We start from the raw sequence: 24104 nt of genomic DNA on the forward strand, positions 1-24104 counted from the left end.
GGAGAAGAGGGTTTGGTGCATCCAGAGCTGCAACGCGCTAGTTGTAAGTGGGTTTTTTCCAGTGGATGGAGTCCGCCTTCAACCCCTCAGGGAATTAACTTTTTGCATAAAAGATGCCATACTTCTATAAAAGGTTTGAAGGATAATAATTTTCAAGCTTGGCATTCTTCCAAGGAAGGTGGGTAAAGTAGAAAGATCTTTGTTTGAAATCTTAAATAGCTCTGCTTCTGTGAGCAAGCTTCTGAGTTTATTTGAGAGAAACTTCGGAATTTCAGAGCAGGTTATATGAAGCCTCGGAATTGTAGATTTGCAGACAAGTATTTATACAGAAAATGCTTGTCTGCGTACCCAGCTGGAGAGCCAGGGAATGGATGTCAGATTATTTAGGTGACCAATTGTAGTAAAGCAGCACAGCTTGAATTAAGGATATCTGAGATCAATCACAGTTAAAAAAATTCTAAGAAAAACCTGTCAGAAAATAGGAGATTAATGAGTAATCCAGGGAAAAAGCCAGTTTCTCTATGGATATTTTCCAAGTGCAAACAGATACTAAATGTTTTAAGTTGTTACTTTCAGATTCTTTGCTTAGCTCTATTACCTTGCTTCTCAGTGGTTTGCTTTATTTTGCACACTGCATTTGTTTAGGAAGGAGTTTGATTCAAGACTTTTATTCCACTGGCTTACATATGCCACAGCGTACGTATCTCCGGATCCGAAACAATAACAACAACAAAAAAAGCGCCTACATTTCCTTCTATTTCCTGGCTTGCCAATAATAAGAAGTCCCTGCAGAGGGGAGCTTGGCTGGTGGTGTTTTGTGATTTCTCAGATAACAAGAGCTTCACATTTCTGTGGAATTCCCATTTGCCAGCGAGCTGCTGCTGCTGCTGCCCTGATTGATATATGACTGCAATGGCACTTTTCCATTTGACATTCCCTCTCTCTCTCTCTCCCTCTCCCTCTCTCTCTTAAACAACAGCCCTAACTTTTGTGTGTTGCAAATAGAAAAGGCAAGCCATGTGACAGAGGGACAGAAGAACAAAAGCATTTGGAAGTAACAGGACCTCTTTTTTGCTCTCCAAAGAGTTTGAGGGGAGGAAGGAGCAGTGCATTTTCCAAAGGTAAGCACCCAAATAAGAGATTCCTCCAGATTTTGAGTATTACATGGGCTTAAACAGAGCACTTAATCTGTCTGACAAACACATTCTCCTTGTACAATATTTTAAATTACAATGTGTTGATGTGGAATCAACATGGCTGTAGTACCCGTGTCTCCTTCTTATCCTTATATCTTTCACTGTATCTCCTGTCTGAAGGATGCCTGTACGCAGTCAAATAGGCAGCCCAGTGTGCTTCTGAGCAACTTGGTTAAACGTCTATTCTCGTGAGTGCGCTGGGCTCATGCGTGCAGCTCTGCACTGGTCCTAGCTGTATGGCTTTGGAGTGAACGGACGTGCTGGACTCTGCCCTGAATTCATCAAGAGTGCCCCAGTATCGCCTTCTTTGTCCCATTACAATAGGGCTCTATGAACACAGGCAAGCCTGGTAGTTTAAAGCTGGACTGTTTACTTTTATCACTACTTACGCATGCTGTTCTCTTGCCAGTCATCTGCCAGAGTGCTTAGAATAATTAGAAACAACAGGCAATATTTATTTCTAGCTTTGTGTGTCACGCTTCTCAGGAGCACTCTTATTTTGCACATTATTATTTATCCAAACTTCTGGGAAGCTTTACTATGGACTAGACAGTGCTGGCTATGGATTAGGACAGATTTAATATACACTCTTGATTGGCCGAAACCTGTGAGGAAAGCCACTGTGTTTGCCTTTGCTGTAACGCCGAGGGGTATATTTAGTAGGTAGCCGACCCTGTCAGCGCGACACGTTCTGCAGCGTGGCTGTGCAGTCAGTAGCTGACACGGGAGGATGCTGCAAGACCCCAGACCGCCTGCTGAAGGAGAGAGGGAGGCTCTCCTCATTTTCTGGCAGATTGTTTTGCTGTGCATCAGCGTCAGAGGCGCGAGCATAACTGTTCTCTGTGTCTTGGGGACAAAAGAAGAGGTTCACTGTATGAGCCCAGTGATAAAGTGTCAGTGTAGTGTCACTGCGAGGTGCGGGAAAGGACACTTCCCTGAGAGAGCCCAGCTGAGGAAGAAAGACCCGTCTCCCTGCTAGGATTCAGGTGAGTGAATTCATCCTGTAAAAGTTCAAATGAATGGGACCAGTAGCAAAAAAGAGAGTAACAAAGCCGAGCCATGTGAAGAGCAGAATCAGTACTACGCTGGCTAACTCCTGTAGTGCCAATACAGCAAGCTCACACAGAGTGTGTGCTAAGGGTGTGGGGGGGGAACTTTCTTGTGGCAAATCTGAATTTTCAAGACAGTGTGTGTGAAATGACTCTTGTTGGGCTGACGGGCAGATTTATTATCCTACCCCTCAAGTGCATTTAACACATAACACATCTCATTTGTTGCTGCCTTGGACAGATGGCATGACAAGTAACTTGTTAAGGTTTCTGCAGCTCTTTAAAGATGAAAAAATGCTTCCTATATCTTTACTGTTTACTAACAGTTCCTAAAGCTTTGTAACTGTCCTAGTGGCAGAGAGATGAGACCTCTGCATATGGGAGAGGGACAGGCAAATGATTATTTAAAGTCAACAGTGGGGATAAATTAACTTCAAACCAGTTCCTTATCGCAAAGTTATTTTCTAATAGAAGCAACCCAGCTGCCCGGTGGGGTCAAAAAATGCAGATGTAATAATCACAGTGCTGTTATTTGTCCCTCCTCAAAAGAACATCTATATTTTAGGACCTCTTTTTTTTTTTTTTTTCTTTTGAATTACTAACGATGATCACTTTTGCTCAGGCTGTGGGACCTTACTCATGTCTGTGAGCAGTTATACACATGAATGATTCCCTCAATATAAATAGAACTATTTGGTGAGCAATTACTTACCAGCTTGAATCAGGGGTTCCCAATGTGACTTATACATTGACATGCCCTTGCTGGAATAATGAAATTTTATTTGCAATACCAGTATTATAAGAAGATGCTTTCAGAATTTCCAGTTAAAAGCAAATGTGGAAGGAATAAATGTTTCAAGCTTACAAAATAAAATGCAATTTGATTTAGTGAAGGGTTAGGGTTAGGGGCTGCTGCTGATTATTCTAGTTACAAGCCCAGGTCTCTACCTGATGGCATCCTGTGCAGGTTTCCTGGGTTTGTGCATTGCCTGGTTTTGATCAGATGTATGTATGCTGATGATTCCCCCTTGCAGAACAGGGTACTTGTTATGGACAGTCTTGTGTACAGTTTGCAGTAGCAATACCCCAGGTAGCTACCTGCACATGGCTGATCACTGCAAAAGCCATCTGCCCCACTGGAACAATCGTTCACATGCCATTGAGGCTTGTGAGAGCACCTGTGTGTTCTTGCTTGGTTGAGTTGCCAGGATTGCAATCTCTTTTGCCCAGGTGGGAGGGAAGCAAGCCACCTCCCTGGGGGCTGGCATTGATGCATGCAGTGCCTCGTTTGACAGGAGTCCTCCTGGAGTGGGCTTCATTCCCCATTACACCTGGGGTTGACTGTGTCCCCTTCCTGGCTTGTCTGCTCTCAGATGCACTAGGAAGTGCTCAAGGTTGTTCTTGGACCTTGAAGGGAGCTGACTATCTATGGTGCAAAGCTTGCATGAAGCCACTGAGACATTTGTTTTTGCAACAAGTCTGGCAGACTATTTGTTTAACTGAAAGCAGAAGAAAAAAAACCACCTCCCCTTTTTTCCTCAAGTACTACTATTGTAATTGCAATTATAAATATTAGACAGTTGCATTACAAATACTACTAATGCCTCTGCCTCTAATGTCCTGCAGAGTATGAGGAGAGACTTGTCTCTATGAGTTTTAGAAAAGTTTTGCTACATGAGACCATGTCACAGTCCCATGTTATTTGAGCGTGGCTGGAAGCGGCCACATCAAAGAAAGACATAGAGACCCCATGTCAGGCAGCTACGGGGTAACTCGCTGCGGTGAAGGATTTTTCTCTAACCCCATCAACTGAACTCTCAGAGTCCTGAGAGTTTATAACCCTTCCAAAAACTCTTTAAAAATAAAACCCTTGTGGCTGTAACCCTTCCATACAGAACAGGTCCTTTTGCTGAGCCCAGCTAAACTTTTGCCCTCTATGATATCTTGTTCCACTGGATCATTGTCGGTTGTGTAAACATGTGCTTCTTTTCATCAGTGTTAAATGTGCAGTCTCTCAGCTCCCCTGCCCTTCTACACCTCCTGGTATCTTGGGATGGGGTGAATAGCCATGCCCAGATCACCTTTATTTCTGCTGTCTAGCTTCCTGCTCAACAGCCCTTTTGCTGAAACTCATCTCAGCGGCAGGAGAAAGGTTTAGCTGGTGTCAGGTTAGCTTGGGTGCTTGACACTCCCTGGCCAAGAGCACCCCACTTTGACCACACTTCTGTGCATGCATACAAAGGGATGCTGCAGTCTCTGCTGACTATGATCAGCTGTTATTTCCTTTTTATATGTGTCAGTGTGGAACATATTAAAATTTCTCAGTAGTGGTATGTTAGGAATCCCTCTGATGCCCCACCTCTAACTTAGCAGAACAATAAAAGCAAGGTTGTAGTAAGCCTTTGAGCAGCTGGCTGTCTATATATTCCTTCTTTTTTCACATAATCTAATTCAGACCATTATCTGGGTAGCAGTGGCACTACCACTTCCAGACACCATCAGTCCTTGTCCTGTTCACTGGAATTTTGTTGCGTGGCACAGAGATCCTTTCTGCCACAGATGAGTGTAGCCTTTCTTCTGGTGTCAGGGTATCAGGCTGCTGATGCCATGGAGACATCGCTCCTAGGAATTCCACCGCATTGCTATTTTTCTGCTTCTCTTTGTTATTTTTCTAGTTGCATCAATCATTGTTACGGCTTATGCTTGTCACATTTACGTGCTTATTATTACTGATCCGCAAACTGTGTTGGTCTGGCAGTGCGGAGGCAGCCCAGGTTATGTTGCCCTTTAAGACATGTGAGTTGGGGATCTGAGTTAATGCCTCAGCTCTGGTTTGGCAAAGGTTAAGCATACCATGGCAGTGACAATCGCATTACTGTCATAGCAGCACAGCTCAAAGAGAGTGGGACCTAGGGGAACGTTGTTCCCCTTGTTAGAAGACATAAAATTGTTACCATGAGCCAAATATTTAGGTTCCCTAATTATCAGAGGCCGAGGTATATGGAGGTGGTCTGAATTTTGCCTGTGTATAAAAGAAGAGAGGATTTTTCCCCCAGGGTCAGAAAAGAGGGGACATGCCCTTCAATCATATGCTATCTTCAGCATGCATAGCACTCTCTGCTGGTCTTGGTGGCAGGGATGTCGTTGCTTAATATTAAAGAATAAGAAACCCATTCCTACTGCTACATTAACTACAGTCCTTTGAGTTCTCTAGAAAATACATAACTGAGAAGAAAAGCTGCCTGCCTGCCTTGTAACACACTCCAACAGGTAGAGGACACATGCCCGAATGCCCTAGGCCTCTCAGCAACTTGTAAGTTGGCCAAGAGTAATTTTGCCTCATATTGGGTCATAAGACTAAAGTAGAGGTAATTACTGAAGCAAATCCTATAGCTAATGCTTGGCTGGGAATATTTGCACTTTAGCCAGTAGCCACCCTTGCTGGGTTCCCTCCTGAGAGGGATGGGTGGCCTTAGACAGCTCAGCTCTGTGCCTGGTGCTTCACCAAGGACGATCCTATCCAGTACCCTCTGGATGAGCAAGAAGAAAACTGTGTTCTTCTCAGTTCCTGTCCCAGACTCAAGACCAGACTACTCTGACATTCATGGAGACGCAAGAATACAGAAAAAATCCAAGGCTGGCATCAGCTCACCATTAAATGGCTCCGCTAGCTCATTACAGAGAGATCCCATGCATGCCCCTAATCAATCTATTTAAAGTTTCCTGGAAGCAGGAAAAGGAAAGAATAAAAATACAAGTGCTCTTTTGTCTACCAGTAGTTATTCTTTGCAAGTGTATTAAAAAACTTTTCTCCATGTTGGCCTGTGCCTGTCTGCTGGCGGGGTGCCAGTTTGCAGTACCCACTAGAGTTTGTTATTTCAACTGCCTAGCAGGAACCAGCTGTTAGCTCTCCCCCTCTTCTGGCTACCTGAAGGACTAGAAATATTCTTGGGAACTTCAAAAGGAGAGGGAAGCTCAGCCAGCTCAAGTGCTGTTCAGCTTAATTTGTTCCACCTCATGAACACTTCTGGGGGCCTTACACGAGCCGCCTCATCGAAGCCCAGGGAGCCAGTCCCATGCTTGCAGCAGTGGATTCTTACATTGTATTTGCTGCAATGGCTGTCTAAATTTTTCCTTATGCTTTAAATACCATGGTCTTCCTGTTTTTTTCAGTCTGCTTACAGTCATGGGTATTAATCTCCTGAAATATGGAAAGACTTAGCGAAGCCTCCCAGTAGAAAATAGTGTGCAGGAGTTTCTCTCACCTCCCATCAGTGTGTTTGACATTTCTGACTGCTAAGAGGTAGTGTCCTTTTTCTCTTCTTGGTTTTTACGGGACAATGCTCTGCAGTTGCTGGCTATAGGATGGTGCAGTAGGACCAGATGTGCTTCCCTCCTGTGGATGCCCAGGTGAAGAGGCTTAAGTTCCTTTTTCCGAGCCTGTTTTCCTTTCTACTCCCTTTTTCCTTCCCCTCTCTTCTCTCCCACCAACTGCTGCCAGCTCCAGCCAGGAGTGTGTTCTATTCATGTACCCTCCAACTCTGCCCTCCAACCTGCTGTATAATGGTAGGATGGAGCTCCCCTTTGATGAGTAAGAACATTCCCCTCTGTGTCAAAGGGGACAAGCGTCAGCACAGCTGGATGTCAGCAGGGCGAATGCTCATTTAGCACAATGAGGCCTCAGGGAAGCATTTAACTTTTTCAGACTTGTAAGGTTTTCACTCAAAAATATTTACTTTGGTATTTGCCCTGTCTTGGGAGGGGAAGAAACCTGTTCAAATGCTGCACAGAGGCATTCCACAAACAACTGGTGTTCCCCGTGTTCACCTGCTGCTTCCTGGCTGCCACATGGCCACTTGGTGACTTTGCCAGGTGTTTTGAAAGGCGGCTGCAGAATGGAGAGAGGATTGTGACAGCATATATTGGAGGCCAGTTACTTCACTGCTGGAAGAGATATGGCCATACTAAAATAACTAGATGAGAAAGCGATTACATTATTTAGAGCTAAACCATACACTAGAGCTGATAAAACCTTTGAGTTGATTCAAGAGGAAGGCATGGGATCAGACACAGCATCTTAGATCCTCTCTCCCAGTAGGTAACTGTTCTCTTAAATTGCTCCAGTGGCCACTGGTATGATTTTGTCCCACAGCACACCGTGCCTCCCCAGCAGTTCCTGGGCATGGTGCAGGTAGTTGTGCAGACCAGAACCCATCTGAGTACCACGGAGGCTGGAGGAGGTCTAGGAACAGACCCCACCATGCCATGCGGCTGCAGGGCTGGAGAGCCACTCCGGGGGGGGGCTTTAATGTCCCCGCAGAGATGTGGCCTTAGGGCAAGACTTGTGCTGTGGACATGCAGAAGAATGCATGGGAGAGGGGTATGCTTTCACGAGGGTAGCCCTGGCATCAGGGCAGACCCGTTGCCGCTGTCAGCTGGGAGCTGTGGTCGAGCGCGGGGCAGCTCCATACACAGGGCCCCCCAGCCAGCCGCCAGCTGAGGCCTTGGCAACTTCTTACAGGAGCAGAAATTATGTTTTCCCAAGTTCCCTGAAAGCATGGATTGATTAGTCAGAAATCCTGATGATGACCCTGATCACCGTGGGCCACACTATTCCTGTGGCCAGGGCAGCAGGGACACCCCACGGGCTGGGGGTCACCTCTGGCACAGATTGCTCCTCTTTGCCTTCCTGTCCTCAGCCCCTTTCATGTCCCTTCTCATAGCAGTGGAGAGTTTAACTCTATAGAACAAATCCTGGTGTAACCCGATGGTGTAGTTTGCCCTACACAGTCGTTTCCACTCCAGTCCAGATCTTGCAGTGCAAAACCCCCAAATCCTCATCTTTCTGGCCTAAACTTTTCCAGTTTACATAAAGCTCTTGAGAAATCCATAAAAGACTCATAAAGATCTTGGTGGCATTTTTGTCAGAATAGCAGCAGCAAACTGCACACACGCATATATATATATACACGTATGTGGTTAGTGACACATTTGTAGGGCTGGAGTTTGGAGAAACAGAGTAGTCTTGTAACTCTTCTGTTTACATAACAAATTCAGAATGAGGGAACCACATGGTAGGATCCAAGTAATTGTGTTTACTAAATATGCACAGCGTGCAAGGCCAGGCTTAGTTATATATACACACTCCTGCTCCAACAAGATTTTGGCAGCCTCCGAAACATAAAAGGCCTTGAGTGACTTGAATTGTACCCTCATTGTCAAGCAGGAGTCTCAAACATGGAAAATACACAGCAAAAGAAGGCCAAGCTGAACATACATGCATGCCTAATTCAGGGGACTCAGGAGCAGGGAACAGCTAAGTAGAGATACACCATAAATGAGCTTTTGCCTTCCTACCTTCCAGGGTAAAAGTGGTGCAGATCCAATAGACCTTTGGAGAATTTCTCAGTTCTTTGTTTTTTTCCAAGACGCATAGCAAAAAGGGAATTTCTGTTTACGTTCTCACAAAGTAGCTGGCTAAATAATTCCAGATGATGGAATTTTCTTCTGTCCTTAAAGCAAAACAAAATCTTAACCTTCACCACTCTTTAAATTATATTAAGACTATGATAAGAAATCTTACTTTCAGCATTCAAAAAGCAGTTAATAATAGCATAAATTTGGAAAAATAACCCTAACTCCACCCCTGTGTCCATGTGCAATGCAGTCTTGGATTGTATGTTCATACAGTCTTTCTTTGGGATGTCTTCTATTTTTCCCCAAAGTTTTTAGGTAACAGCTGTAGCCATTTTAAATAACAGCTGTAACAGCTTTTAGCATGTTATGTCTCTATGAATTCCTGAAAACTAGTTGTATGGAAAGGACACTATAAGACTATTACTAACTGCATGTAATGCTCATAACAGTGAATTCTGAAAAAAAAAATGGGAAATAGTGATTTTCATCCGTTGTTAGGCCAAATATATTTGTAGCCCATTTTCAGACTGAGAATATGAAGTCATCTTTGCATCTTTTTCTTTACAGGATGCTGTAAAGAAGAAGTGTTTTAGCTTCCTTTTTGTTAGCTTGGCAGACAAGCTGTTTGCCACAGTTTTTCACATGTTAAAGAAACCGAGGAAAAAACAGCTTAAATAGAAGAAAAAAAATTATATGTGAAATTGTTGATTTTAATAAATAAGGTGTAAACAAAATGTCATCATAAGTACAGCTCTAGTGATTAATGATTACAGGTGTACCTGCTTCTGGTTTTGGACAGGATAGACTGGAAGCTATGTATGTCATTCCTGATATCATGTACTGTCTAGGATTTTATAATTTCAGACAACATTTCAAAAGGAAACCTTTTTTTTTTTAAAAAAAAGAACACTAGTTTAAAGTGAAATGCCATTGTACAATATCAGCTGGAAATGGAAAGTGTCATGTCAATGTACTTCACCACAGTGATGTACCTGAGTGAAAAAATTTAGACTTTTTTTACACAATCAAGAATCTACTCATTAACTTCCATATGTTTAAATGTCACTGTGAGACTTTTTATCCCATCTATCTCAATTATATATGGCACATGTACTTGAAAACCGTATGTGTAGACTTCACATAGGTATGTCGGGAGACACTGGCACGTGCAAATAGCCCGGTGCTGTCTGCACTCCTGCTTCCAATACCTACCCACTCGTTTTTTCAGTCTATCAACAACTGTATACAGTTTTTTCACAAAAAAATGTGTCACATTTACAACCGTGGTCTCTCCTTTTACTAACAAATATGTGATAACAGTACTTTTTTTTCTTTCAAAGTTTTGTTACCCAAGCATGCTACATCTCTTTGCCAGGGAAGCATCAGGGCAATTTTAAAGGATTGTGAAAGTGATAATACTTTTCTTATTGTGCTGTGCTTTTCCTGAGGAAGGTACAGATGTCTTCCTTTTCTCACATTTTCCCTGCTTCTTTCCAGCTTTCTCAGAGTGTTTTCATGAGGCAGACTCTATGTCATCCAATTATTTCCTGAAGAAAACTAGAGAGATAAGCCTTTGAAAACCGAGCCAGGACTCCAGATTTCTCTCACTGTATTAAATCATACTGATCAAAAAAATAGAAAGATATAGAAGCACAAAATTAACAGTGGGACAGAGAGAGCGGGAAATGGGGATCCCTGGATATAATATTACATGAGATGAGACCGTCCAATATCAAGCAAATTTATTTGGACAGAGAGGGAATTACTGGGTGTGTAATACTGATTAACTATGTTGGAGAGAGACCTTGCCAAGCAGCGTGTTTTGTTCAGCCTCTGTATAAAGAAGAATAGGAATGTAGGTAAAAGGTTAAATATTAAAAAAAAAAAAAAAAAAAGTGCCTCACTCCTCCTTGTTAGCTAATCCTTGGGCATCATCTGCATGACCCAGAGTAGTACAGTTCATTTCTAGGAAGGAGTCTGTCCCAGCTCCCATGAGCAAGAGATTTCTCTGTTACCCTGCTAAAATGTTTGGAGGGATATTTATTCACATGAATGAGACTGTGCATAAATGTATCTGGGATCCTAAGTATTTAGTGTTGTTTAAGCTCCTTATACTGCAAAGACATGGTATTTTTTTAATGCCATATTAACTGAAAAACATTTTATTGAGGAAAATACACAAGGTTATAGGTCAGACTCCAGAAAAAAAAAATATATTGTCTTAAAATCACAGCCACATAATTTTTCCGGTCCTACTAAGGCGTATGGACATAGTTTGAAACCCAAAAAAAGGCTTTTAAAAATGTCTAATACACAGAGCATCCCTAATGACATTTCTTCCCAGCATGAGATGTTGTGTGTCACTTCAGCCTGACAAGTCTCAACTCCCAGTTTGGATGAACTCTGGAAGTGTTTCTCACCGCTGTGTGCTGCTCTCACAAAAGTGTTTGAGTAAGCTACAAAGCAATACACAAACCATCAAGCACGCTGGTGGGGAAGCCTCCTAATTTCAGGCTGTTTGGGAGATGAGTATCCGTCGGTTTAGAGTACCTCCAGCAAACCAGAAAACTGTTTTGAAAGAGGCTTGTATAAGGCAGTAAAGGCACACATCAGCTCTTTAAATAGGCAAGAGGCTCTGGGGGAGCATTTCTGCATGACCAGGGAACTGTTTTATCATAAGTTTCTTCAGAAAGTTCTCATGCTTTTAACTTTACTTATGACTATCCTTTGCCTCATCAGGTTATATTTAGATGGATAATTCACAGCTCTTTCAAGCTGTAGCTGTTTGTAGTAAAAGCGAAATTAAATCACCTATTTGAGACTATGGGCTTTGTGAGAAGGATCAAGGGGCTGCGAAGCAGCAGCTCATGGAGATGCCCTCCTTTCCCTGCCAGCTCAGAGCTCCAGGCAACATTTTGGGGGCTGTCCTGTGGCTGTTTTCCGGGGGATCTCCTGGTCCCCAACATGCGCCAGAAATCCAGATGCCTGGGTGGTTATCCACATGAGTCCTTCTGCATATCTTTTTTTTTTTGCCAGTTGATATCTGGGATGTACTTGGATTTTATGGACTATAATGTATTTTTCAGATGCTGCTCTTTAATTAGCGGGGAAGAGACTGACACTGAGAACGTGCAGCCTGACAAGTACGCAAGTAAAGCACGCCCACCTTTGTGCATGTGAGTTTGGTGTTTGGGAGGGCAGGGAAGCCAGAGACCTTGGCGCAGGTCCCTCATGCAGCGCAGGTTGGTGCTGAGTGAATTTCCCAAGAGACTGCACTGTTTGTGTCTGGGCTTGGACCCTCTGCATCCCTCCATCCTGGGAGTGTCCCTTGTCCTTGCAGTGCAGGGGGTTCAGGAGACTGACACCCTGGCCCTAGAGCTGGGGTTAGACTGCTTCCAGCCTTTCCATGTGCTGCCTGGGCCAGAAATTCCCACCTGTAATGCAGGAGGCAGCCCAGCTTTGCCCCCAAGTGTGTTTTTTGATACCTTGAGAGGCTATACAGTACTTTCAATTTGCAGAAATCTCTGATGTGTTACTAATCACTAATTTTGAGGGGAACCCATTAAAGACATCACCAAGTGAAGAAGATGGGCATTTCAGCACTTGGGATGTGAAAAGTCAAAAGGTTCTTCCCAGTAAAATGATAGATCAATGCTTAAAGTAACAAGGCCTTGACATCTCCTTCCTAATGCCATATACTCTACCAACTGTGGGAATGATGCTCACTCAGAGCCTGTGTTTTGGCTAGCAAAAATCCTGCGTGCCTTAATATTATTTATGTCTGTTTTTCTCCAGAGCTCTTTTTGGTCAGGACTGTGATTTATGTTGTTTTTATTCCAGCTACGCAGGAGATTCTTTGACGGATTACAATCTGAGCAAACTCCAACTCAAGAAGAAGAATGACAGCTAAGAGACTTAAACCAGACTTTTCGCCGTCCTGGAAAGGAACTGGCTGCCAGTATTTGGAGTTTTTTTAATACTCTACCTCCCTCTGCTGTTATCAGTGAGAAGTTCCTCGACAATGGGAAATCATGTACTTGCGGCTTCGATTTCCATGCTCTCGCTCCTGGCAATGATGGGAGACACAGACAGTAAAACAGACAGCTCCTTCATGATCGACTCTGACCCCAGCCGCTGTATGAGGCATCACTACGTCGACTCCATCAGCCACCCCCTGTACAAGTGTAGCTCGAAGGTAAGGACTTCCCTCGCCCCTTTGCAGCAGGGTGCTGCATGGGCAGAGTTGTTAAAATGAGCCATTTTGGGTGATTTTTCTCTGCATAAATTCCTTGCTACCAAAATCCATCTGCGGAGACATACAGATGTAGAGCCATATGTGTGTGTACATCAGAACTGGGGCTGGAGAGAAAGGCTCTTGAGTCTCTTTCCACTTTTTCAAAGGGAAAAGCATACCATGATGGTAAAGCTAACATGCAGTAAATTACAAGTTTCAAAGGTGCGCGTTGTGGGTGTCAGCCACCAGCACCAAGGATGTGGGCTAGTTTGGAAGTTTAGATCATCCCAGTCACCCCCTCCTTCAAGTGAATCTTTAATCTGGAGTATATAAACACAATTTTCAAGGTCAAGTACTGAGAAAGAATCAAGATGTAAAATGGTAATGAAAAAAGAACGTGAAAAACATTATTATTTTTTTCCCCATTTATCTTCAAGGCCTTTGTTTTCATGCAGAACATCAACTGGATGTTAAGTGTAGGGCTTAGGAGCAGAATGAAATACAAGATTGCCTTTCATTTGAGAATTCAAGCAAAAAAAATTTTGTGTCAAAATGGTTTAGCAGCCTACACACGTAGCCTACAGCCATTTATTTCATTGCATGGAGAAGAATGGGGAGAAACAATGAGAAAATCCTTGCTGGTCCCTTTTGTCTTGTTCTAATTTGTTCCGGCTGAGTTAACGCAGTGCGTATTCAGACGTACAGTCTCTGCTTGGACCATCCCTTTGTCCCACAGATAGTGTCTTTGCCTTATGCACCCACATCCCTGGATTAACAAAAGGGAACAACTGCCAGCGCCAATGCTTTTGCTAGCCCTGTGTTGGTAAGAGAGCTATGGGAGGTGGGTGGGAGATCAGAATCTTTTGCCCTCCTGCTCTTGAGTTCAAACAGTAAAATCATGCATTACTTGTGATTCAGGAGAGATCAGACAAAAGACAATAAACACAACAGGTCCCAGTCCAGCCCCTGAGGCAATTCAGTCTGTGAGGATGAAGGATGGGGCTTCTCTGACTCAGGGACAAAGGGATCTCAAGTCCTGGTCTCTCCTCTCCTGTGGGTCATCACCCACCCACACACCCACCTCCATTTCCCAGCCACAGCAGGTTCCCACAGCATGGCTTCGCCCCCATCTGGCCCTGTATCGCTGCCAGCTCTTCAGCAGCCACCACCACTGCCAGCCCCTCCTGCCCCCAGGACAGCCAGCACTTGCCATGGGGCTGCTGCCCCTGCACCCCTGGACCCTCAGATCCGCACACTCATGCCTGCCCTGCAGCCAGCCCACGCCTCACCTCCAGCCGCACTTCTCTTCCCTGCTCAGGGCATTGCTCCCTACATGGCCCAAGGAAGGAAGGAAGGAAGGAAGGAAGGAAGGAAGGATACCCAGTAACAACCCAACTTCTTAACATCCCTCATGACAGAGGAGAGCAATCAGGCCTTTAGGAGTGATACTGATCGAAATGAGAACAAGGAAGGCATTGTAATGAAAACCATATTATTTCAAAACTGAGCTTTGGGAAAAAAGCTGTTGACATAAACATTTGTAACTCTGACTGCAAAAATGTTAGTGACTTTTTAAAAATCAAGCCTTTAATTGAAATCATGTTTGAAAATATTATAACTTCTTTTGGCTTCCCAAACTTCACAACCATTTCAAGAACAGTTTTTTAACAATACTTCAAGTTGTGTGGACTTTCTCATGAAGTGGAAAATGAGACCAGTTTCCACACAAAGCAAAATAATTTTGATATTTCCTGTTTGTTAAATCAAGCTTTTTTTTTTTTTTTTTTTTTTTTTTAAATGTGTCAGGGATCTGAATCATCCTGTTAGACATGTGGCTTCGGCTTCTGTTCTGGATCTAGCATATAAACACAGATCAACATTAGAGTTGCTAATGACAATTAGATGCAATGTCTGTTCCTATATATATTGTGATAAAACATAAACAAGTCAAAAAAAGGAAGGTCCTTCAGGAGTAGCTGTGGGAATTGTGGTACCTCGTTTCCACTGAGTTTCCATTGTGAAGCTTGGACTGACAGTTGATGTCAAGCAGAGACTTTGCCCTTTTTTGGCATTATACCTTGGTTCCACTGAACCATCCTTTTTCACTCCACATGTTTTCCTTTTTAGTGCAGCATAAAATTACAGAAGTTAAAAATGGCTTCAGAAACTGCAAGATGTATTACATTTGCTGTCCGTCTTGGTTAAAAAAGGATTATGTCCACCATGCTTCTCTGTGGAGGCTGCCAACTGCCCACATGGGAAGTAGTTTTGTTACATTTGGAAACATCCACCCAGTATAATTTAATCATTAAAATCCCTCTTGCTTGTGACCTCAGGCAGATGTTGAAAACAGATTTCCAAAGCCTTTGGAAACATAGTCCATTGTTGTAACAGAATGTATAAGAGAGACACACAGGAGGGATGGAAGAAGGTAATTTGTTCCTGAAAAACAGTGTTTTCCTTTGACTTCAAGGAAAAGTTTGTGGCAGCTCATGAGGTACTACCTTTTCTGACCATATTGGATTCTGCGTGACCTCTGTCACGGAGACCCGCTGGTCTGCCATGTGCTGGATCACCTTGCTGCTGCAATCAGAGCCTCCTAAATCACAATATTGGCTGTCACAAGTGCTTCCTCCAGATGTGCCAGAAGAGTGCTACTACTGACAGCCTTGCACTAGAGAATCCAGCCCAGAGAGGCATGGACCAGATGAAGAAAGATTTAGCAAATGTTTGAAGACATTTGCTCATGAGGTAGCTCAGGAGATTTTCAGTAAATCGTGCTCATAGCCACGCCATAGATACTGTGTGAAAGCCTGTTATCATGCATCTCAGCCCATCTGCTTTTGGGCCTCAGCTTGTTGCTGAAGAGGACTACAAACACCGTTACTATCAAATGAGTTCACAACTTCTGAACTTCCAGAATACAGCTCAAATTATTAGAGTTAAATATTGCCTTGGATTCAGGTTGCTCTCTTTTGTGGATGTCCAGATACCTGTGAGACTGCTGACTTTAAGTAAGTAAACCTATTTTTCCCTAGCTGCTCAAACACATGAGAGCCCCTGCAGCTCCCACATTGTAGGGCGTGGTGCTTCCAGATCCAGCATTGCAAGGTGACACACACAGGCTCACGTGTGAGGGGGACGAGGGGAGCCAGGAGGCACACATATCAGGTTATAAAATACCCACACATTTTTACTATATATACACTCACTGTATTACTGTGCTATGCCATCATAGCATGACTAATTATTTAGGTGATAATCTCTATTGTGCTGCAGGATACAATGCAATAAGCAGATGGTGCCATTGATTAAATGGCAAGCCAAAGCTTTTAAAGTACATGCTATTTCCAGCTCATTTGCACACCTGACGAAATCCACTGGTGCTGTTCTGACGTATGAGGAGGAGGTGGTTAAATTTTGCTGAGGATTTCAGGTTAGTCTAGAAGTTTAGAAAGCCATCAGAATGGGAAATTTGATTTTTTTTCATCCTGCAAGCTTGACTTAATACACATGGTGTAGTGTCATTTGTAAAAATTTACACTGTAATGCAAAACTAGAGCATAAACCCAACACTTGTGTAATTTTACATGTTATGAATACTGACCGTACTCATGAAAAAACAAGTAGTCAGCAAAATTTGACACTAAAATCAGAGTCTCCACAGACTAAAACATGTTTTTAAAGAAAGGCTTGCTAAGCAATTATAAATGCAGCTGCATATAGAATAAATATTGACTGGTTTTGCATTAGAAATCTTGCTATTCATAAGAAATGTATTCAGACACAGATACCGGTACATAAGATAATTCTGCCCTAAAATTACACTGCTGCAATTCTTCTGTAGTCCTTAATCCTGTTCCTTGGGGGTTGGTTTGGTTTTTTTCCTGGCATTTTGGAAAGTACCTGCAGTTACAGGAGCAGATGCATGCCATAAAAAGTCCTTAGGGTAACAGTACTGGAGTGACTAATGGTTCCATTTCCAGAAGCATCAACCATCAGAAGTCACCACCATACAGCAATGTGTGCTGTCACATTTGGGCTGAAATCACAGAATCATAGAAGTGTTGTTTGGAAAGGGACACTGGAGATCCTCTGAACCTCCCAAAAAGCAACTTGTGCCCATTGCATGTCCTCTGTTGCCACTCCTGAGGAGTGTTTGGCTCTGTTGTCTTTGCAACTCTGAGCAGTTGCCAGCTGCTATTGGATTGCTCCTCACCCTCCTCTTCAGCCAAACCCATGGGAATATCCTGTGACAGAGCATGCTGACAGATCAAAGTGGGGGGCCTAACAAGAGCTGTCAAAATGCTGGGAAGGAAACCAATGGATCTGCTGTCTTTCCTTTGCAATACAGTCAGGTTTGGATACCTGTGTAGCTCTTCACCAGGTGCCCGCCTGTCACTATGGGAACTGAGGTTTTTTTACCAGGGGACAAAAGTGGATCTTCATTGGTCAGTAATGGGTTGATAGCACTGTAATAATTGTCCCTTTCCTTGTTCTCGTATACACTAAAGACACTGGTATTAAGGAGCTTGACATAGCTGATACATCTAAAGCCAAGCTGTGGCTCAACACTACACTGAAATTTTCTTCCCACCATATTGCTACTAACAGCTGAATAGGCAGCATCACAGGAACAGGACCACAAATTTATGCTACAAATCATGCAGGATGGTAAATTTATTGGAGAGCCACAGGAACCCATCTCTTAATTGAACCAAGGAACAAGATGTTACCAATATCAGATCATCAGCTCATGAAGACATCTTCCTTGTGATCTGTGTTGACTGAAGTGTACTTGTTAGTATATTAATACATTTCCAAGCAAACTATTTAGCATGCAAGTACACCTGGAAAAGACAATTTTAATCACTGTGCAAAGTAAGTTCTTTATGGATGATCGGTGGCTTTCCTATGGACACAGGCAATGCTGGTATTTCCTACTTTATACCAGGAGTATTCTCAATGTCTTTCTCCCTCATCTTTCCTCATGACTCTGACTAAAGAGAAAATTAAACATTTGACATACCTGCCTGCAAGACTTGGAGATTTGCAGACAATTGATTATGTGTAGTGAAAGAAGCTCAGAAGTGTTTAATGTTGTAAAATATTTACTGTCACATTTGTAGTTATCCTTTTAGATTGTCTGGAAAAAACATAAGATGTGCAGCATGGTTAAAATGCAATTTTCTTCTTTAGTTACAGGATAGACGTACAACTGTTCTACTGACTACTTACCTCTGGCATATTTTGGCCTTGTTGGGATGACACAATAAGTTTATTTTGAAGTTTGTGTTGATTAATGAGAATTAGCTGATCTGGACTTAAATAATATTTCATTCTCCATGAAGGTTTAAGAGTCTGTTTAAACTTGTCCAACACTTATCCCATATTAAGGTGGCAACAACCGTTTCTAACCATGTTTTCCTGAGTTATAGGAGATCCTTTCCGTGTTCATAGGTGATCTTTGTAAAATGAGGGAACTAGAAATTTACTTCTTTAGCAGCAATAAACTAAGCATCTTCTTTATACTTCTACTGTATATGCTTATATATCTAAGCATTTGAGAGATTCACTGGCCTCCCAGGACCAGTTCTGCTGATCACTACTACACACACTTGTGACGGGTTTGCCCTTGTCTGGGGGCCAACCCACACACACCCATTCAGTCAGTCCATCCTGTCCCCCCTCCCCTCACCCGAGGATGGGGAGAGAATTAAAGAGGTAAACGGGAAAAAGGACTCGTGGGTTGAGATAAGGACAATTTAATAACTAAACTACAATAATATCAAAAATAATACTACATACAAATATACAAATGAGTGATACACAGTGATACTGCCCCCCCACCCGATGACCAAGGCTCAGCCTGTTCCCGGCTAACGATTCGTGAGCAGGGAGAGTCCCGAAACCACATTCACGGAACGGAGATAACAGTCCGAGTGTCCCAGACCGAGAGCTGACCGGAGGCATGGCGGGGGGAAGGCCTTGGGAGAGCGACCACCTGGAGCGAGATGATCTGAAGCAAAAGGGGAGCCAGAACAAAAAAGGGCCAATCTTTCGGAGGGTCCTCACCTATATACTGGGCATGACGTGTATGTTATGGAATAGATTATTGGCCACTTTGGGTCTCAATCCCGAACCTAAGATCAAATCCTAGGCTAGCAACTGAGGGTGTGCTCCCTCCCAGCTTCTCATGTTTGCAGACAGCCAGAGAAGCTGAAAGACCTTGGCAGCCATGTAAACATCACTTTATATCAGCTTTCGTCTGAGCACAAATCCAAAACACAGCCTCTTGCTAGCTATTATGAAGAAAGTTAACTGTCCCAGCTTAACCCAGGACAACACTCAAAACATTGGAAAATATCCAACCCAAGTATCAGTCTGGCTGATGATTTAAGATCTCGGCTGCCACAAATCTGGGGTCAGCAAGTCCATGCCTGGAAAGCAGGGCTGGCTTTGGACCCCCAAGGTCAGCTTTCAGAAAACCAGGCCCTGTGGTCCTTTATGGTGTTGGTGCCTGGACCTCCAAGAGGAGCCTTTGCTTTTCCTCCTGCCCACGTTGCCTCCTCTGCTTGCTCAAGCACAGCTCGTGGGCAATGCACTGTGTGGGGCTGGGTGCCCTTGCTGAGGTGGGGAGATGCAGTAAGTGAAGGGAGACCAGCCAGACTGGAAGGAGGTCCCCATCTGCTGGTGCCGGTTGTGCGCTGGCAGACATGGGGACACATTTCCTCACCCGTCTCTCTTCCTTCACAGATGGTGCTGCTGGCTCGCTGCGAAGGGCGCTGCAGCCAGACGTCACGCTCGGAGCCCATGGTTTCTTTCAGCACTGTCCTGAAGCAGCCTTTCCGCTCCACCTGCCACTGCTGCCGGCCCCAGACCTCCAAGCTGAAGGCCATGCGGTTGCGATGCTCAGGGGGCATGCGGCTCACTGCCACCTACCGCTACATCCTCTCCTGCCACTGTGAGGAGTGCAACTCCTAGGGATGTACCTGCTGCAGCAGTGGGGGACCAGGATGCTGCTGTCAGGGAAGGCTCCCAAGAAGAAACTCAAGGTGAGGCCAACGTTCCCAGCATATGACTGCAGCAAGGACAAGACTAAACAGGCTGGTTTGGATCTGAGAGATAAAGCATAAAATATCCTGGGGCCCTGGATGGTGCCGGTACCAAAGCGTGGGCTGTGACAAAGACCAAAGCATGAAAACTTGTTTTTAAGAAGCCTTTCTTTTTTTCTGAAAGGATATTTTTGTGAGTTTCTTCTTTTTCAGGCTCAGTACTGACTACAGAGAGGTGCTTTTACTTCAGGCCAAGGGCAGCAGGGGAAAAGAGGAAGGTCAGCTGGATGGCAGCACCGTGCTCTAGGAGCTGGAGTTTGGACAGAGGATGGGCATCAGTTCCCACATACGACCTCTTAACCTATACATTTTTTCCCAGTCTCCTAGTTATATTGGCCTTCAAAACAAACTGTGTTGTTGGCAAGGGCTATCTGTTACTGATCTATCAGCCAAGCGCTGGATAACTTTAACTGTGGTTTAGCAGAAATTACAAATAAATCATTGAAAAGTGAACTGGATATGAAATGCAGATCTGGGACTACCCAGCCCTCACCAGCTGTGGGGATTGTTTGCAGTGTGTAGCATCACAGCTCAGTGGCTGAGCAACTCCTGAGAAGTGAAAGGTGATGAGACTCATTATTCCTGCCTAAAAGCCTGGACATGTGACACATCACATCTGTCACAAAACACTAATCAAAAATTAAAATGACGCATACTAAATGGAGTCTTTTCTTAACTTGGGTAGACCTGTTGATGTACAGACCTAGAGCCACCAGAATAATGACCAGACTTAGGACTTATTTTCATCTCTCTGAGGCCATTGAGTACCATTTTGCCTTTTAAAGAAAGGCAATCCCAACACAGGGTAATCAGACTGATGTACCCATAGGAAGTTTGAGTCCCAGAGCTGGACCACAAAGGCTGTGTTTTGATTTACCTAATGATCTGCTACCTGGGGTCCTGGTTGACTCACCATCCAGCTTGGCAGCTGCTCAGGGAATCACACAACTCTTGGCTGGGCAATATGCCGATGTGTCCTTTCTGCACACACAAGGATGTGGGGAGGCTGTGGCAGTGTTAGCACGAGTCCAGACCTCGTGGGTAGGTGCAGCTGTCCCACACCCAGGGCCTCAGAGCAGGAAGGGGGCAGTGCTGCAGGGTCCTGCGCTTCTCTGTAAGAAGCAAGTGAGACCATGAGCTGCTTTCCTCTGTAGGCAGAAAGAAATGACCTGAGCAGCTGAATGAATTGCAGTGATTGACAGGATGAAAGGATCTCAAAATAACAAAGGATCCCAAGTTTTGGAATGGTATTTGTAGAGAAACTCTGTCCCTGCTCCATAAACATGAAGTTTTAGGAAGCTTCAGTCACAGTCTCTTGTGACTGCAAGGAAACAACATAACATATTACAGTTCTTATCTCCTTAGAAGACAGTATATTCAGTCAGTCAGCAATATGTCTGTGATGTTCACATAAACCTGGGTAAGGCATTTTTTGACAGAAGTCATGAAGGTGTGAGGAGCATCTTTGCTGTGTAAGGATTCACAGTCAGTGCAGTTTGTACCCCTCAGTAGCACCCACGTGCATAACCCCACAATTATTCTCTGGGAGAGGCTGGAGCAGCTCCCCTGCCCAGCAATGTCCGGTGGGGCACCATGGTATGGAGGAGAAGTCCTGTCCTGTCCAAGCCCAGCATTTGGTCCCTCTGTGCAATTCCATCCAGTCTGTCTGCAGCAAATGCCATACGCAGCAGCTTGGGGACACACACTGATGTTGCAGGGGATCGCCAAGGTCTGTCAGGGAGGGCGGTCATCCTGTGGTCTACAAAGGAGTTAATGTGGATGCCCAGGCAAGGCCAGATTCCTTTGCCACTGCCTCCTCATGGTGAATATGTATTGGATGATGAAGGCAGGCAGGCAACAGGCACTGGCCTTGCAAGCCAAATCCTGGAGCTGGATGGCTGTCAGTCAGAAGCAAAAAACAACAGGGGACAAGTACACCTGTAGACACAGGTTAGAGAGGTTTGTGGTACATAGGAAGGACTGTCTCTGTCTTCTGGAGAGGTCTTGGAGATGGCCAGTTTTCAGCAACACAGAGCTGTGGGCAAACAAAACAGTGAATCCAACTGTTAGAAGCTGACGGGCTCAGATTAAAATGTCAAAACTGGTAGTGATGAGCCCTAGTGAGCTCATTAGACACCACTCATTGTTTCAGCACTGTCAGTCATTCTTTTCACATCTGATGCATGGCCTGAACATCAAAGGTTGAGCGATGGGAGTGTGAGCTGGGCATTATCACCAGACTACTTTATATGAAAGATCATATGTGGTCCCTTTTCCAATCTCTTTCAACATCCACCATCTAAAAATCCCATTATCCAAAAAAGCACCACCCCATACTGTTAATTATATATGGAAAATTCCAGTCCTTATCTGAAACATCAGCAATACCTTTGATAACCAAATAACTATACTGAAAAATATGAGTGACCTCTAAGCCTGGGTATAGGGACTGCTGCACACAAGCAATGCTATGCAGTTATCTAAGGAATGGGGAACATTTTAAGGGTAACCGCTATATCCAGCGTCACCCCCCCAGCCCGGGCTGTACTGCCACTGGCCTTCTCTGCTGGTTCAAAACAGGATGCCGGGGGGCTGTGGCATGAATTTTGGGTGATGATTTGCAGTATTCCCGCATGACTGCAGGATGCAGTAGAGAAGCGTGGACCCAATCGTGGTCCTCTGGTGAGGAGAGAAGAGGGGTTTGAGCAGAGACCATGCCTGAGCCATTTAGAAAAAAAAAGAGAATATTTATAGTGAGAGAAGAGTTTGTCTGGTATTTATTCCCACATCCCCTTGCTGTCACAGTGCCAGAGCTATAATTGTTCCAATCGGTCTCACAGAAGATATTCATGATTCAACAAAAGCTTTTTCTTTTCCCTCTCACACCCCACATTCCTTCCACTTTTGTTCGGTTCCTCTAATGAAATCATCGCCTTGTGACCACAAAGGCTTTTGCCAGGCATAAGTGTTGAGGTGAACTCAACATAATCCAATTTAAGTGTTGAGTCAAATAAATGCATGGAAGCAATAGTACAGAAATTATGAACGACAAGACAAAACATCCTTGTAAATAGCTAGAACTGGATATTAAACAATTAATCAAACTTTCAAATTCTCCTTTTGGCTTTGTCAGGCAATCTTCGTATTAACACTTAAGAAAAGGAGGAGCCATTCTTCAAAACCAAATGCCCCGAAGTTGGTTATAAATCCATATTTTGATACGTTTTAGTGAGTATTTTAGGCAACTAAGTGCTGAACCAAGCACACAAGTGCTACTGATGTTAAAATTCAGGAGGCGTATTGAAGCAAAAGAAAATGAGGCTTCAGGTAAAAACTACAGGATATGGCTCATGGTGAGAAAAGAGTCTTAATGGCACTTGGAGATGAAATGGCTTCCTGATTTCTTAGCCTGACACCACTCTGGATACTTAAGCTCTATTTTTCAAGTCAGACTACCATGTAAGTGCTTCTTAAATTGAACAACAGTGAGGACAGCGTCTAATTGTCCAGATCATTTTGTGGGGCTTTTTCTTTGCTAAAGCATCCTCTCACTGGGACTCAAACGAGAAGGCTTTGTGTCCTTTTTTCCCCTTACTGTGCCTCACTCTTCAGGCACCATCTTCCTTCACAGAAAGGCTGGTTCAGCTGTGACCATATTGGGTTTGCTCAAGATGAGATGTGATACAGACTTTCAACTGTCACCACCCCATGCCCTCCTTTCATTTGATTAAGTTTCTGAGTCCAGCTTGGCTAACTTTTGAAAGCCACCCATCCCAGCAGTGGTGCTACTACATTTCAGCTGGAGTGACTGCACTCATGGAAACCAGGGGAAACACTAGACCTTTGCTGGTACCCTTTGCTTGTAAAAAAAGCCTTATAATGCCCATATATTTTATGCCTATCACAAATAATCTGCAATTTGCCAGGGTAAAAGAGCCCATGACCTAGCAAATTTTAATTACTCTGCTCCCAGCTGCAGTGGGTCTGTTAAGCGCTTGAAGATGGATAGATACAAAAATGGTTTGATGGTTCATGCCTTGTATGAATCATTAAACTGAAGAACTCACTGCTTTCTTGGAGATGTCCACAATGA

General features: G+C 43.9%; 1 protein-coding gene across 2 annotated transcripts; it reads left to right on the forward strand.

Annotated features, from left to right (window-relative positions):
* The first annotated feature begins 1043 nt into the window (after positions 1–1043).
* On the forward strand, positions 1044–20145 carry NDP (Norrie disease (pseudoglioma)). Of its 2 annotated transcripts, XM_010077775.1 has the most exons (4): positions 1082–1121; positions 11749–11805; positions 12503–12857; positions 19653–20145. In XM_010077775.1, exons 3-4 carry the CDS (start codon positions 12684–12686, stop codon positions 19878–19880), a joined length of 402 nt encoding a protein of 133 aa, XP_010076077.1. In that variant the 5' UTR covers positions 1082–1121; positions 11749–11805; positions 12503–12683; the 3' UTR covers positions 19881–20145. The 2 variants fall into 2 exon arrangements, with proteins under 2 accessions (XP_010076078.1, XP_010076077.1); XM_010077776.1 differs by lacking the exon at positions 11749–11805 and having other exon boundaries at positions 1044–1121.
* Positions 20146–24104: the final 3959 nt, after the last annotated feature.

This window comes from Pterocles gutturalis, unplaced genomic scaffold (genome assembly GCF_000699245.1).
Source record: "Pterocles gutturalis isolate BGI_N339 unplaced genomic scaffold, ASM69924v1 scaffold10968, whole genome shotgun sequence".
NCBI lineage: Eukaryota > Metazoa > Chordata > Aves > Pterocliformes > Pteroclidae > Pterocles > Pterocles gutturalis.

Coding starts and splice junctions, on each gene's coding strand:
- NDP (XM_010077776.1), top strand. CDS start 12,684: ATGGGAAATCATGTACTTGCGGCTTCGATTTCCATGCTCTCGCTCCTG. Junction 12,858..19,652: donor TGTACAAGTGTAGCTCGAAG/GTAAGGACTTCC, acceptor CTTCCTTCACAG/ATGGTGCTGCTGGCTCGCTG.